Source organism: Phaethon aethereus (assembly GCF_964289735.1).
Source record: "Phaethon aethereus genome assembly, chromosome: 1".
In the NCBI taxonomy this organism is placed as follows: domain Eukaryota; kingdom Metazoa; phylum Chordata; class Aves; order Phaethontiformes; family Phaethontidae; genus Phaethon; species Phaethon aethereus.
The window spans coordinates 155,446,246-155,458,245 of NC_138575.1; the positions used below are offsets into that span (position 1 = coordinate 155,446,246).

The following is a 12,000-nucleotide window of genomic DNA, read 5'->3' on the forward strand; positions in this document are numbered from 1 at the left end:
AAATTGCTTCTTTCTGCAGAAGGAAAGATCTAGCCATTCTGGCCATTTATTAAGCCTGGCATGCAATAACCTGGTTCTCTATGGGAAAAGATGGTGCCAAATAAATGCCTTGCTTCCTTCCCCTTCGCTTTTGCAAGGATGGGATGGCATGCAGGTTGGGATGGCGGTCACCCCATTGCCACGTGTCCCCAGCTGCCAGGACAGAGTGCCTTCAGACAGACAGCGGGCAGGTCTGGAAGTTCTGCATTTGAAGCTCACGTGGCATCGAGCAACACGCTCTCCTCCAAAACCTACCCAAGTGTGACAGCTGCTCCAACGGCACGTGGTTAAAATCTGTTTGTGATGAGTAGCTTGGTTGCAGAGGGGAAAAGCTGCGATTTGAGAACCACTTGCTGCCGCTGCCGTGCGGGCAGTATGATGCAGGTGAATGCCCACAACACAGTGGAGCAAGAGACCTTTGTAATGATCCTTTGGCCTGGGCTATGTCTAGAAAAAAAATCATCAAGCTTGTAAAATAAAATGCTGATCTCCGTCATAGAATCTCCTAATCAGAACAGGAAGAGTTGCATTTTGTGGTTTCTATTTTTGGGAGGCCTGTGGGCTTCTCTGATATTGCCAGGGGTTAAAACATGGTGAGGCTTGAAAAAAACCAAATGCAATGAAAAGACGATTGTTTTGGGTGTGTTTGAAATGCCCAAGCATAAAATACTAAAATCAGCGTTAGGTTTCAGTGCTGGACATAAGCACTTTCCACGTACATTTTCAGTATTTTGCAAGGGTTTAGCACTTTGATCACCCTGTGTTAATTTACGGAACTGCAGCTGTTAGTGTTTACTGTTGTGACAAATACAGTAAATAGCAAAGATACATATATTCTCTTAAAGTAAATGTAGTGGGTATCTGACCAAGGTAGCCGTTTATTATTGAAGTTTTTTGGTGTTTCAAAGCTGCGAGTATTTGTATCATTTGGCAAATGACATAATGTTAGACTAGCAAAAAATGTATATATACTGTATAGTAGGAGAACACAGCACTAGATCTGTATGTTAGACTAATCTGTGTTACACTTAATTTGCTTTTACAGACACTTTTAAAAATTAAATCTCCGTTCAGCTTTTGAGGTAATAAGTTAAAAAAGCACCAACATGATTTATTCAAATGTCTAACCATCACGGAAAGCTTCACTGTATAAGAACTACATGACAAGCAGGTTCCTTATACTGTGAAAGACTTCTATAAATTTTTCATACAGACTTGACATCTGCTGATATGGCTTCGGATGAGTCCTGCCTTGAGTGTATCTGCCGAGGGCTTGCTTTGGAAGGGCTGGTCGATCGTGGTGAGCCAGAAGCTGTATTTATTTGCGAAGTAGTGACAGGTTCCACGTGCGCCGTTGCATTCGATGAAAGGAGTCGCTCTGAAATCTTCCAGGCAGCTCCCAGGAGAAACCAACGACTGTCCTCCACCTTCATCACCAGCAGCAGTGTGCTAAACAAGACAAGGAGGGCAGCGTTCAGAGTACAACCTCAGGCAATGCTGTCAAAAACTTACACGTGGGAAAAGAGAAACACCCCTGGAATTGCTCCTAATTCTTATCTCCAGAGCAGAGCGTCGGCCAGTCCTGCAACTATGTAAGGCTTAAGGGTTTGGCTATGCTTTAGCTATACAAAGCAGCTAGCTCATATGTTGATGCCACTTTAAAATCTTCTGACAAATATCTTTTCTTCACTGTTGGAAGTCTTAGAATTGGAGAATCATTTAGGTGGGAAGGGCCCACTGGAGGTGACTTCGGCCAGTCCCCTGCTCAAAGCAGGGCCGCCTCCAAAGTTGCCCTGAGCTGCTCCAGGGCACTGTCGGGTTGTTAATGCCTCCAAGGATGGAATTTCCACAACCTCTCTGGGCAACCTATTCCTCGGTTTGATCACCCTCAACTGAGAAGAACTTTCCACCATATATCTAACTTGAATTTCCCTAATTATACAGTCTGTCTTACTCTGCGTCACACATGAGGAATACTGTGGAAACAAAATCAACTTCTACACAAATAACTGGTTCCCTCTATGGCATATTCTTTGACAGCAAATTACACCAAAAGCATGCGTCTTCCACCACTCAACTGTTGCCTTTGACACATACTGTGGTAATGAACTGAATGCTACTTCTCTTCTGTCAAAGGCATTGCTCACAAAATAGGCCTTTCCTCTGTCCCTTTAAGAGCTGTAGAGCTGCATTTTTAAGTGAAGCTGTTTAAACTTCTGCTAAAAACCGAAGGAATTTGCGATACAAAAGAAAGCAGCTGGAAAATAAAGTTGCTAAATAGTTTTGTAAATGTAGGAAGAAATCTGGGCACATCCAACATGTTTGCCTGCCTATGTTTTAATAAACACCATACTATAAAAGTGCAAGCTGTAACTGGCTTGGTTTATGCTGCGAGAGGCCCACCGTGCCCGTATAAATGAGTAACAGAAGTGGTCACCTTTTAACAGAATAAAGAACTCTGATCTCTGGCTGGTGTTACACGTTGCTGAGGTTTAGATTGTTGTTTAAAAAAAACCCTGAAGCTGCAGCCTACCAGCTGTCTTACAAATTTGCAAGATTTGCTAAGCTGTGAAGTTCAGGAGCAAAACCCTTCTATAGCGTCCCTCTACAAGAACAAGGCTGCTAAGAAGCAGCATAAGCTGTCACAGTTTTGAGGCCTTTGCAGTTGCAGCCGGGAAGTAAAAACTTAGCTATTTGAGGCCTGGCCTGGGAGCAGACCTGCTTGACAACCCCAGGACGAGCACTGCGCTCCTATGCTCCTAGAGTTCCTACTAGAGTGTGCAAGCTCCAACTCTACGCCTAGAACATCTCTTCTTGTATTGCCCATGGTCTTTTATCCTTCTGTGACACTTAACGCCGCTCTACCTTTATAGGACGCAGGATGGTGGAGTGCCCTTGCTACGTGAAATCTTACTGACTTCTACGGCTGTTTGGGCAGGAGTCCACGATGACTCCCTTCGTGACCGTACCTTACTCAGGGGAAGGAGATGACAAATTTAAGACAAGGAAGTAAAACAATATGTACTCTGAGATAACCAGGAGTGTGCTGTACTTCTTCCATAGTTGCCTGAGAAGCAAAAATGCGTACACCAAACACTTCATTTGCTCCAAGTGCTAGCTGGGAAAATGTGAACTCTTCTCACTGTGTGTTCCTTGGTGCTTGGCAGAGTTTGTCCTGGCAAAAAGTTCTTGCTAAGGTGACAACTTTGCTCTTAACAATGCTCAGTGTTTACACAAGGCTTTGCAAACATTTAGTTAATCCTTGGAATTCTTGTGAAGTAACTATGAGATTGGTATCGGGTCTTTTTATAGAAGCAAAAGAAAGGTCAAACATAGGGCTGGTCAAAAATTTGACCTGCCCTCTCAAAACATTTTTTTCCTGTAACTAGATGAAAAAATATCAGATTTCCCTTTACATTATTTTCTGAAAAATTTAAGTTTTTGTCTTTTGACAAACAAATGGTTTGTGAGTAAGATTGACTATTGTTCTTCTATGACCTTTTCTGCCAGAGAAATCTTCTTGTTTCTTCCCAACCCTGTTTACTTCAACATTCAGTCCAGTCTTTACTGAGTTAACAACATGGGAATACAGTCGCAGGTTTTGACTCGCGGTGTACACCAAGTAAGTCAGAAAAATGAGCACCTGTCAGATCAATTCACTAACACATTCTAGCTGTTCTTTACTGTGTTAAGCCCTCCAGTGCTTACATGATCCCTCTGTACAGTCTTGCAAGAAAAGACCTTCAGTAGGTCTTCCCCTGCACGCCTAATGCTAAGCTTTTCTCTAACATCCCATTTCCTAATGATATGACCACAAGATCTAAGAGATCCTATAAGCCATGGGACATACCGCTCAGCTCTTGTTGCCATTAAAGATACAACACTGAAGTTTAATTTTAGAAACAACAGGAGGCTGTCTCTCTTTCCAGACCAGGTGACAGACTTTGGCTTCTAAATCTTTGACCAAACATCAATGATTTAAGTTTCCAAAAGAAGGGGAAACGTTTTGGTTTTTTTTTGATTCCAGATCAGCTTCTTAATAGTCATGTACATAAATAACTCCCAATCTCTAGCTTTGAAAGTGCTTTGTAGGCTACTGTTGCACCTCGGTGCAATTTTATTTGCTAATCCACAGCTGTCCCTGTGTTCTGCTCCAAAGCACTATTTTCTACCTAAGTAAAGACTCCAGATGCTAGTCTGACAAGAGGCAATTTTCTCTGCAAGTCACAAAAAATTTGTTTCTCCTCTTCTGTTTCATAGAAACTAGTTTTGTAGTTCCCTGGTTCCTCAGTATGATACATGGTTTTGGTGTTGCTAGAACTAAAACAGAGCAGCCTTCCTAGTTTCTAAGACTCTAACTTAAAACCCAGTGCCACACAAATGTGAAAGTGGAGAACAAATACCATAAGGAAGGAATATCCGATCCACAAACTGCGCCAGCCTTCAGGGCAATGAGGAATAGTAGCTTCTTGGCTATGGACAGCAATTGCCACAGCTGGGGCCTCACAAACTGAGCAGCGACTGATATACGGCTTAATGTCATCTTCTGCCACAGGCATCATTGGAAGAGGTGCTGTAGTTGAGAGCCAGTAGGATTTATCATTTCGACTTGCATAATAACAAATATCCCCAGGGTTACAGTAGAGGAATGGCATAGTACTAAAACGAGCCAAACATGAGCCGGCCAGCCCTGTTAAAAAAGAAGAATTAAAAAAGAAATGATGGCAATCGCACAAGACAATGCACGTTTTCAGTTTCCTGCTCCTTCCCAAGCACATGTCAGTAAAACTCTGCGGCCCAGAATGTCTCGCTGGCTTTACAGGTCCCCTTGAACAACACTAACAGGAGCTCTCTCAGGGGCACTCTATGCATAGTTTTTATCTTCTCATTTTGGTGCTTCCTAAGCCTGTTTGCTGATGTCCCAGCTTTCTCTAAGTTCTATTTATTTTTGGGTTTTGTTCTTTTCAGCCAGAGAGATGGAATTGAGGGTGCTGCCAGCAATACTCGCACATACCTAGATCCTGGTTGTGTGCCTTCTCTTGACCTTCGAAGTACAGTAGACTGTATCCACTCCAGAGTTTGTTCATGCCAACTGGGCACATTGGCTCTTGATCGGACTGGCTGTGCTTCACCAGCAGGTAGCCCATGCTCACGCTGCGACCCGGCATGCCTGGCAGCCCGGGGCTACCGGGGCGGCCTGGCTGACCTTAGAAGAGGGGAGGGAAAGAAATAATACCACTCAGTTTGTGCTCCCACAAATGCTCTGATGCTAGCTGATATTCCAGCTAAGCTGCTGATGAAGAAAGCTTAATTGCATGATGCCTCTTCTTATGGTAAGTTATTGTTAAAAGGGCTGTAGTTCTAGGAGTATAGCAGTTGCTTTTGGAATAGATTGGTGCTGGATCAGGCTCCCTGTTTTCTAAGATGATGTATTTCACTGTCAGAGCCAGGGAAACTCACATATAAGGTTCTGATGAATTTGAGCACACTTTGTACAATACAGGTGAACATATCTTTCCTTTAAAATAGATTAACCGATGGTTTTTGAATTGCTTGAATTTGCTTCATATGTTAAAGATATGCTCTGCAAATACCTTTTTCTCTGTTTACTTAGCTAATTAAGATAGTAGTTGTTCTGCTCTTTGATTAGATAAGGAAACAGGTATTTCTTTTACAAATAAATTCCCTTAAACATCATCTATCCAAATACCACCTACCCAACCATTCATTTCCATCAATGTAACTGTTAGTAAAACACTAGGTGGAAATACTTAAGAAAAAACCAATATAAAAATACACTCAGATCAAAACAAACTCACTCACATGAGTGAACTGACATCTACAGCTATCAAAACTTATTCTGAAAACATTGCTTTAAGATAGCTCTGTTAAAAGTCAGTTAGTTGTCTCTTGTGAAGAAGCTGTGAAGACAGAAACTTTCTCTCTCCTCCCCATCCAGTGATGTAGTAACTACAGAACAATTTATGGCAATGAAAGAGGAAAGAGGGAAGAAGTGCTGTGTGACATCTCTTACCTTCAAATCCCACTGGACCCTGAAACCCTGTTGCTCCTTGTTCACCTCTGGAGCCGGGAGGCGCTGGAATGCCACCCCTGCCCTGGAGTCCTGGCTCTCCAGGTGAGCCTCTGAAACCTTGCACCAACAACGGTTATAAACACCACAGTGACTACAGAGATATCAACATGCTACTCACTTTGTTAACATGTCCTCTACTTGCCTATGTTTGGTCCTATCTGCCAGGTTTACCAATTTACACTAAAGGCAAGATCCTATGGTTCTTGCTTAGGCAAAGAGCACTGACTTCACTGGAGAAGGTCGATGGGATCAAGACTACATGCGCCCCACAATCCTTATCTTTCATTCTTGCTACCTCCATGCATCTCTGATGAAGCTAGTAGCAAGAGTGTGTGATTCCTACCTGGATCTCCTGGTGGACCCCGAGGTCCCATATCTCCTGGGCTTCCTTGAGGTCCTATATTTCCACGGGGACCTGGTGAACCTTGCTCAGCAACCAGCCTTGGAGGAAGAGGGGGCAGCCCAGGAGAGCCTGGAGGGCCCTGAAAGCCTGTGATCAGAAGCAAGATGAGGCAGTCTGATTAAAAAAACCCCTGTGTTTTCCTTCATGTGCTTTCCACAGGTATGTTGCTGTTAGTTGGCTGCCTATATGAGAGAGGGACTGTGGTCTGCAACTCACCACCTTGGGTATAGCAGTTATATTTATTACACTGGGGGAACATGTGTGAGTCTAGGGATTGTCTTCTCTTGGACAGCACACAGATAAGCAGAAAGAAATGAATGATTGCTACTGCCCCCCCATTTATGACACAGGAAGCTGTGAAGTTCCCCCAAAACAGCCAACAACTCTCTGAGATGCAGCACCATCTTTTGCTGGGCTTTGGGAGACACAAATACATGATGGTGTAGATGGAGTGAAGGATTTAAAAAGTATTTCTAAATATCCAGTATGTCTACTCTAGAGGATTAGTTTAGATCAGGAATTATTCTTTTTTAACCCCAAAAGTGGCTCTGCTTTTGGAGTTGGCACCTCATACAAAATAAATTCATAAAGGCAAAAAGCTGACTACCCGTGTTAAATTCAGGCATCTGTCCATTGGAATTTGCCAGGGGTCACACAAAGTCATGCAGGTTGGAGAGCACTTCGGAGGTCATCTAGCCCAACCTCCTGCTCAAAGCAGGGCCTGTTAGATTAATTCTGTGGAGCTGCAAAACGAGTAGTTCAGAAAGGAGTCATGCATTTGACTGCACTTACTCACCAGTTACTCCTCTATCCCCCTTGGGTCCGATAGGTCCCAAATCACCTGGAAATCCTACTGTGCCCATGAAGCCGATGACACCTTGTTCACCCTTACGACCTTTAATGCAAAATGACAGGTGGCATTATTGCGTTTCAACACAGATCAAGTGAGGGCAAAAGTCATGTTATTAAAGCTGCTGTAGCATAGGAGGTTCCCCTGCCACAGGCCAAGATCAGCGTTCCCCATCCTTACCTTTTGGTCCAGGGTACCCGGGAACGCCAGGTCTCCCTGCAGATCCAGGATCACCTCTACTTCCTTTTGGGCCAATTTGTCCACTCACACCTGTTTGTCCACTTTCTCCTTTGCTTCCTGGTGCGGCCGGTATTCCAGGCTGTCCCTGTAGTCCTGGATAGCCTGTTTAGAGCACATATAGGTTGTCATCTGTTCATACTTAAGACCTAGGCACAGGGGAAAATAACAGTACTATCTGATTGTATCCCATCAAGTTTTATTTCCTTAGTTTAAGTGGGGAGCTAATGCTTAGGTCCCCAATAGACTTATTCAGCACTCCTGCTCTCAGGCTGGCATACCCTTCTGCTGTGGTGGCAGAGGAATTGGAGCATGAAGATCCCACAAAGCACAGTGTCATCTCAAGCAAGATTTCAGCAGAAGTGGGGTGCCTGCTGAGATACAGCCTAAAATGAGCTACTCCTTCCCCAGAAAACGCCCCACTTCACTAGGTGCCCTGCTTCCTCCTAAATTCTCCAAATAACTAGAGTGAAATCGGAGAGCAGCAAGTACCTGACTCAGTGCCAGGTGGTAAATACGCCAAGGACTTACTGTTCCGTGTATCTTATTGCTTCAGTTGAACATCTGGATACAAATAACTACTTCATGCTGTCTTGGGAATTATGGGAACAGCTTCTTTTTCCAGAATTACATATTGCCTAAAGCTAAACCTGGCAGGGTCCTCTTCAGTTAACTCTGCTGCCTAAGATGACATTTGGACCTTGTTTGTGAGGAGAGAGGGACTTATTAACTAGGGTTTTGAGTGGGGCATCTCTCATGCTGCCTGTTGAAGCTGGATCACGTGTGGATACAAATGCAAGATGCATGTGGCAAAGTTAGAGCAAGCCACGCCTGTCTCACCATTTCGGCTGGGAGATGATGTTCCTGTTCCCACTCTCCTGACTGCTTCTGTTTTTATTTTTTAATCCAATGACTGCCTGGGGAGTAGGCATCAGTATGCAGAGTTAGGTCAACTAATGTTCTCTTTCCATTTGGAAACCTAGGTATTTTGTTGGTTTTCAGCTCATCTGCCAGTTGTAAGTTTTTGCTGAGTTTACATTAAAATTTCCGTGTGTCATATAAAAATGGTAGTGGGACACCTGCAACTGCTGCTGCAAGCTCTTCACAGTGGCACTACAGTTTGAAATGAGTGTGCAGTTCATTAAGGAACATGTGTATCTCTCTAAATTTAGAGAGACATAGAGTGGGTCTTATTCATATGAGAGGCAGGCTCATAGCATGGACTTTGAGAGAGAAGAGCTAAGGCTTCCCAATATAACTTAGTTTGCACAGTAAATTCACATAGGAAAATTTTGTAAATGATTAAGAAAATATTCCATAGCCTTGCAAGTCTGCCACAGACCTCAGATTCTAAAGTAGTAAATTAGCATAATGCTTCTGAAAGTTGTTAAGAGAATTCTGGATGATTAAATCTGTTATTCGCATGAAAATCAAACCCTTCCATCAGGACAACCTGGCGGAAGTGCCTTTTGCTTTCAAAAAGTCTGTCCCTATTATCTTATGTACCATTAGTTCCGTCCAACAATTATTCATGCACTTTAGTGTTGTGTTTAACAGGGAAATCTTATTGAATCAAGACAGAAATAACAGTGGCTGCTGTTGCTAACCCAGTACTTAATCTTGTATTGTTGTCTGAGGGCACAACTTTGTAATTAATCTTTTATTGCTGCCTGAGGGGAACAAGGCATAAATTACCTGGCACTCCATCTAGACCTGGGGAGCCTTTATCACCAGGATATCCTGATATATTTGAAATCCCAGGAGGCCCTGGAAATCCTTCCTGCCCAGGAATGCCAAAGGGTCCTTGGACTCCTGAAAGGAAAAGAAGAAATAATCAGTGCTGCAAGGAAAATGCACAATTGGAATTATAAGGACTCACCTTAGACGAAGTATAAAGAATGGGATTTTCAAAATGGAAAACACCTGCAGTTCCTGCTGATTTTTGTTTTATTTTTTCAGATGATGTTGTGGAGGTTATTCTTAAAAGAACCAAGTACTAGTTCTGTGCCAAAGCTCTCTGGATAGCTAATTACATCTCACTGTGTGGAATGCTAATAATCTTGTGTCTGCCAGGTAAAATATTATTTCAAGATAGGAAGTACTCAAAATATCCTAGGTATATTGAAGCAGCCAAGAAAGCAGCTTTGTTCTTCTGTGTCCTTTGGAGTCGGGGGTCACAGACACTTAGGGTTTTTTTGGGTCAGTTAAAACCAAAAAGTTTGAAGTCAAGAAGTTCTTTGTAGATGAAGAGTGTTAAATGGCCAAAAATCTTGCCCACCAATGACAGATTGTTCTTTTAAGTAGCTTTAAGTTGTCAGGAAGCTGCAAAATCCCTTTTGTTTATTAATTTAAAAAAAAATTAATAGTATTTAATTCTGACAAATAAAGATGAATGAGAGAAGTGAAATAGCTGTTTCTTCCAGGGCTTGATAATAAATCTCTGAATGGTGTTTGAGGTAGCGCAGCATGTTAGTAACAACAAAGTGTAAGACAAAGGGATAGGAATGAGCCATTGAACCAAGCAGCCAAAGGCAGGAAGGTTTTACATCTATGCCAGTCCTTAATCCTTTCAGAGCCGAAATGTTGGAAAACTTTAAAAAAACCCCCTGTAATTAGTTGGTTCGTCCATAACATCAGTCTGGTGGCTCCCTGATGGAAGAACTGGAGGTAAGCGCAGTCCGCTACAAGGTGAGTTTGAGCTGGAAGGCTGTATGCTTACATGGCATGAAGGGTGATGGTACAAGTAAAGCACTGTGCATTGGGAATAGAGCCCAGGAGGGATCAGCAGGACAATCACACGTTGATGGACAGTGGGGCTTTCAGAAAAAAGCTAAGCGTTGACGGATTTGCAACAAAAAGAAAGAAAGAAAAGCCGTAGCATTTGTGTAACCGGAGCCTCATTAAAAATATTTTGGGAGCTGATGGCTGAGAGTAGCCTCTGGCATTCACAGCTTGCTGAGCTCAGTGGGTGCTACAAGATGCTGCTACCATGGGGAAGGACCCAGGCTGTCCTGGAGGGGCTGGCTTGTCCAGCGTTGGGCAATACACATTGCTGTTTCTGAGCCAGGGCTGGCGGAGCTGCAGCACGAACTCCAAACAGTGACTTTCCCCACATCGGAGGCTCTTCTGTGTAACTGTCTACTCTGTACTGCAGTTTGTGACATCTGTAACACCCGCAGTTGAAGCAAATAATAAGTAGATCCCATTCTCTGGAATACAAACCTGGAACACCTCTGTCTCCCTTCTGACCCGGAGGTCCTCGACTGCCTTCCACTCTGCTCGGCTCTCCTGCCTCCCCTTTGTCACCCACTGCACCTGGGAAACCTGCAGAGCCGTAGCCATCTGGACCTGTTGTGGAGTTGTTCAAAATTAAGATGAATTTTGAAACACCAAACAAACCTGCAGCCAACAGAATGTTGTGCCTATGAACAGGTAGAATAAAAGTCTCACTTACCTGGTGAACCTGGTAAGCCCTTAGTGCCCGGTAAACCATGCAATCCACTGATTCCTCTTAAGCCAGGCAAGCCTGTTTTAAAATTACATTCATGATTATTATAATTGTTTCTATGAGTCTGTATATATTCCTAGGCAAAAAATTCAAATGCTTGAATAAATACAATTCTGTGTTAAAATCTTGTGTATTATATGCAGATTGATTCATTACAATAAGCTTATTATGAAATACACCACACCATGGTTTTGTGATGGACAAATTTTGTTATTATCCAATAAACTCACTACGAGATTTTTTATTTTTAAGTATCTCTGATCCATCCAGTAGCATGCCATTAGTTCCAGTCTTGTTGCCACAATTTTGTTAATAACCATTTAGTTTTCCAAAATCCTCAAACCAAGACAATTATGGCATAATTGTAGGCTCTAAGTGTGATTATAATGAAGCTCTCTTCAGGAGAAATTCACTCCGTATCATTTAAAAAAAAACAACACAACCCTAACAAAACGTCTAATAGCTGCTGTTGTTACAGGTAAAATGTATCCCATCTATTTGTACCTGTCAAAGTGTTAAGCATGATGTTAAAGCTAGACAGGTATCTCTAATCAATGGCCAGAGCTCTGGAGGACAATTCAACCTTAGCAAAAGTGTCTGTCTCTCTCTTCACTGTCTATAAAAGGCAGCCTTCACAACCGTATTAGCTTAGATTTGATGCAGATTCAGATAGATGAATCTTACTAAAAGCAAGGCAACGTCTGGCTGTAATGTAGAAAAAAATCTGCTTATTTAATATATTAAGGAATTAGGTGTCAACCAATGAGATTCTGTATCCTGTGATACAGCTTCATTTTAAACTATCAATCACCTGTATTTTGATAGCAGAATTCTGTCTGAGTGGTAAGTCATTTATCCTTAAAGGCAGA

At 42.7% G+C, this 12,000-nt stretch overlaps 1 protein-coding gene across 1 annotated transcript in view; it reads right to left on the minus strand.

Annotated features, from left to right (window-relative positions):
* Positions 1 to 1,233: 1,233 nt before the first annotated feature.
* COL4A2 (collagen type IV alpha 2 chain) overlaps positions 1,234 to 12,000 on the minus strand; it is a gene marked incomplete at both ends in the record, with an annotated part of 144,528 nt that continues 133,761 nt past the window's right edge. Inside the window, 10 exons of the mRNA XM_082013530.1 lie at positions 1,234 to 1,488; positions 4,443 to 4,729; positions 5,054 to 5,245; positions 6,074 to 6,190; positions 6,477 to 6,623; positions 7,333 to 7,431; positions 7,567 to 7,728; positions 9,319 to 9,435; positions 10,846 to 10,971; positions 11,078 to 11,149. Of these exons, the coding sequence (XP_081869656.1) occupies positions 1,234 to 1,488; positions 4,443 to 4,729; positions 5,054 to 5,245; positions 6,074 to 6,190; positions 6,477 to 6,623; positions 7,333 to 7,431; positions 7,567 to 7,728; positions 9,319 to 9,435; positions 10,846 to 10,971; positions 11,078 to 11,149 (1,574 nt within the window). The remainder of the gene's footprint in view (positions 1,489 to 4,442; positions 4,730 to 5,053; positions 5,246 to 6,073; positions 6,191 to 6,476; positions 6,624 to 7,332; positions 7,432 to 7,566; positions 7,729 to 9,318; positions 9,436 to 10,845; positions 10,972 to 11,077; positions 11,150 to 12,000) is intronic.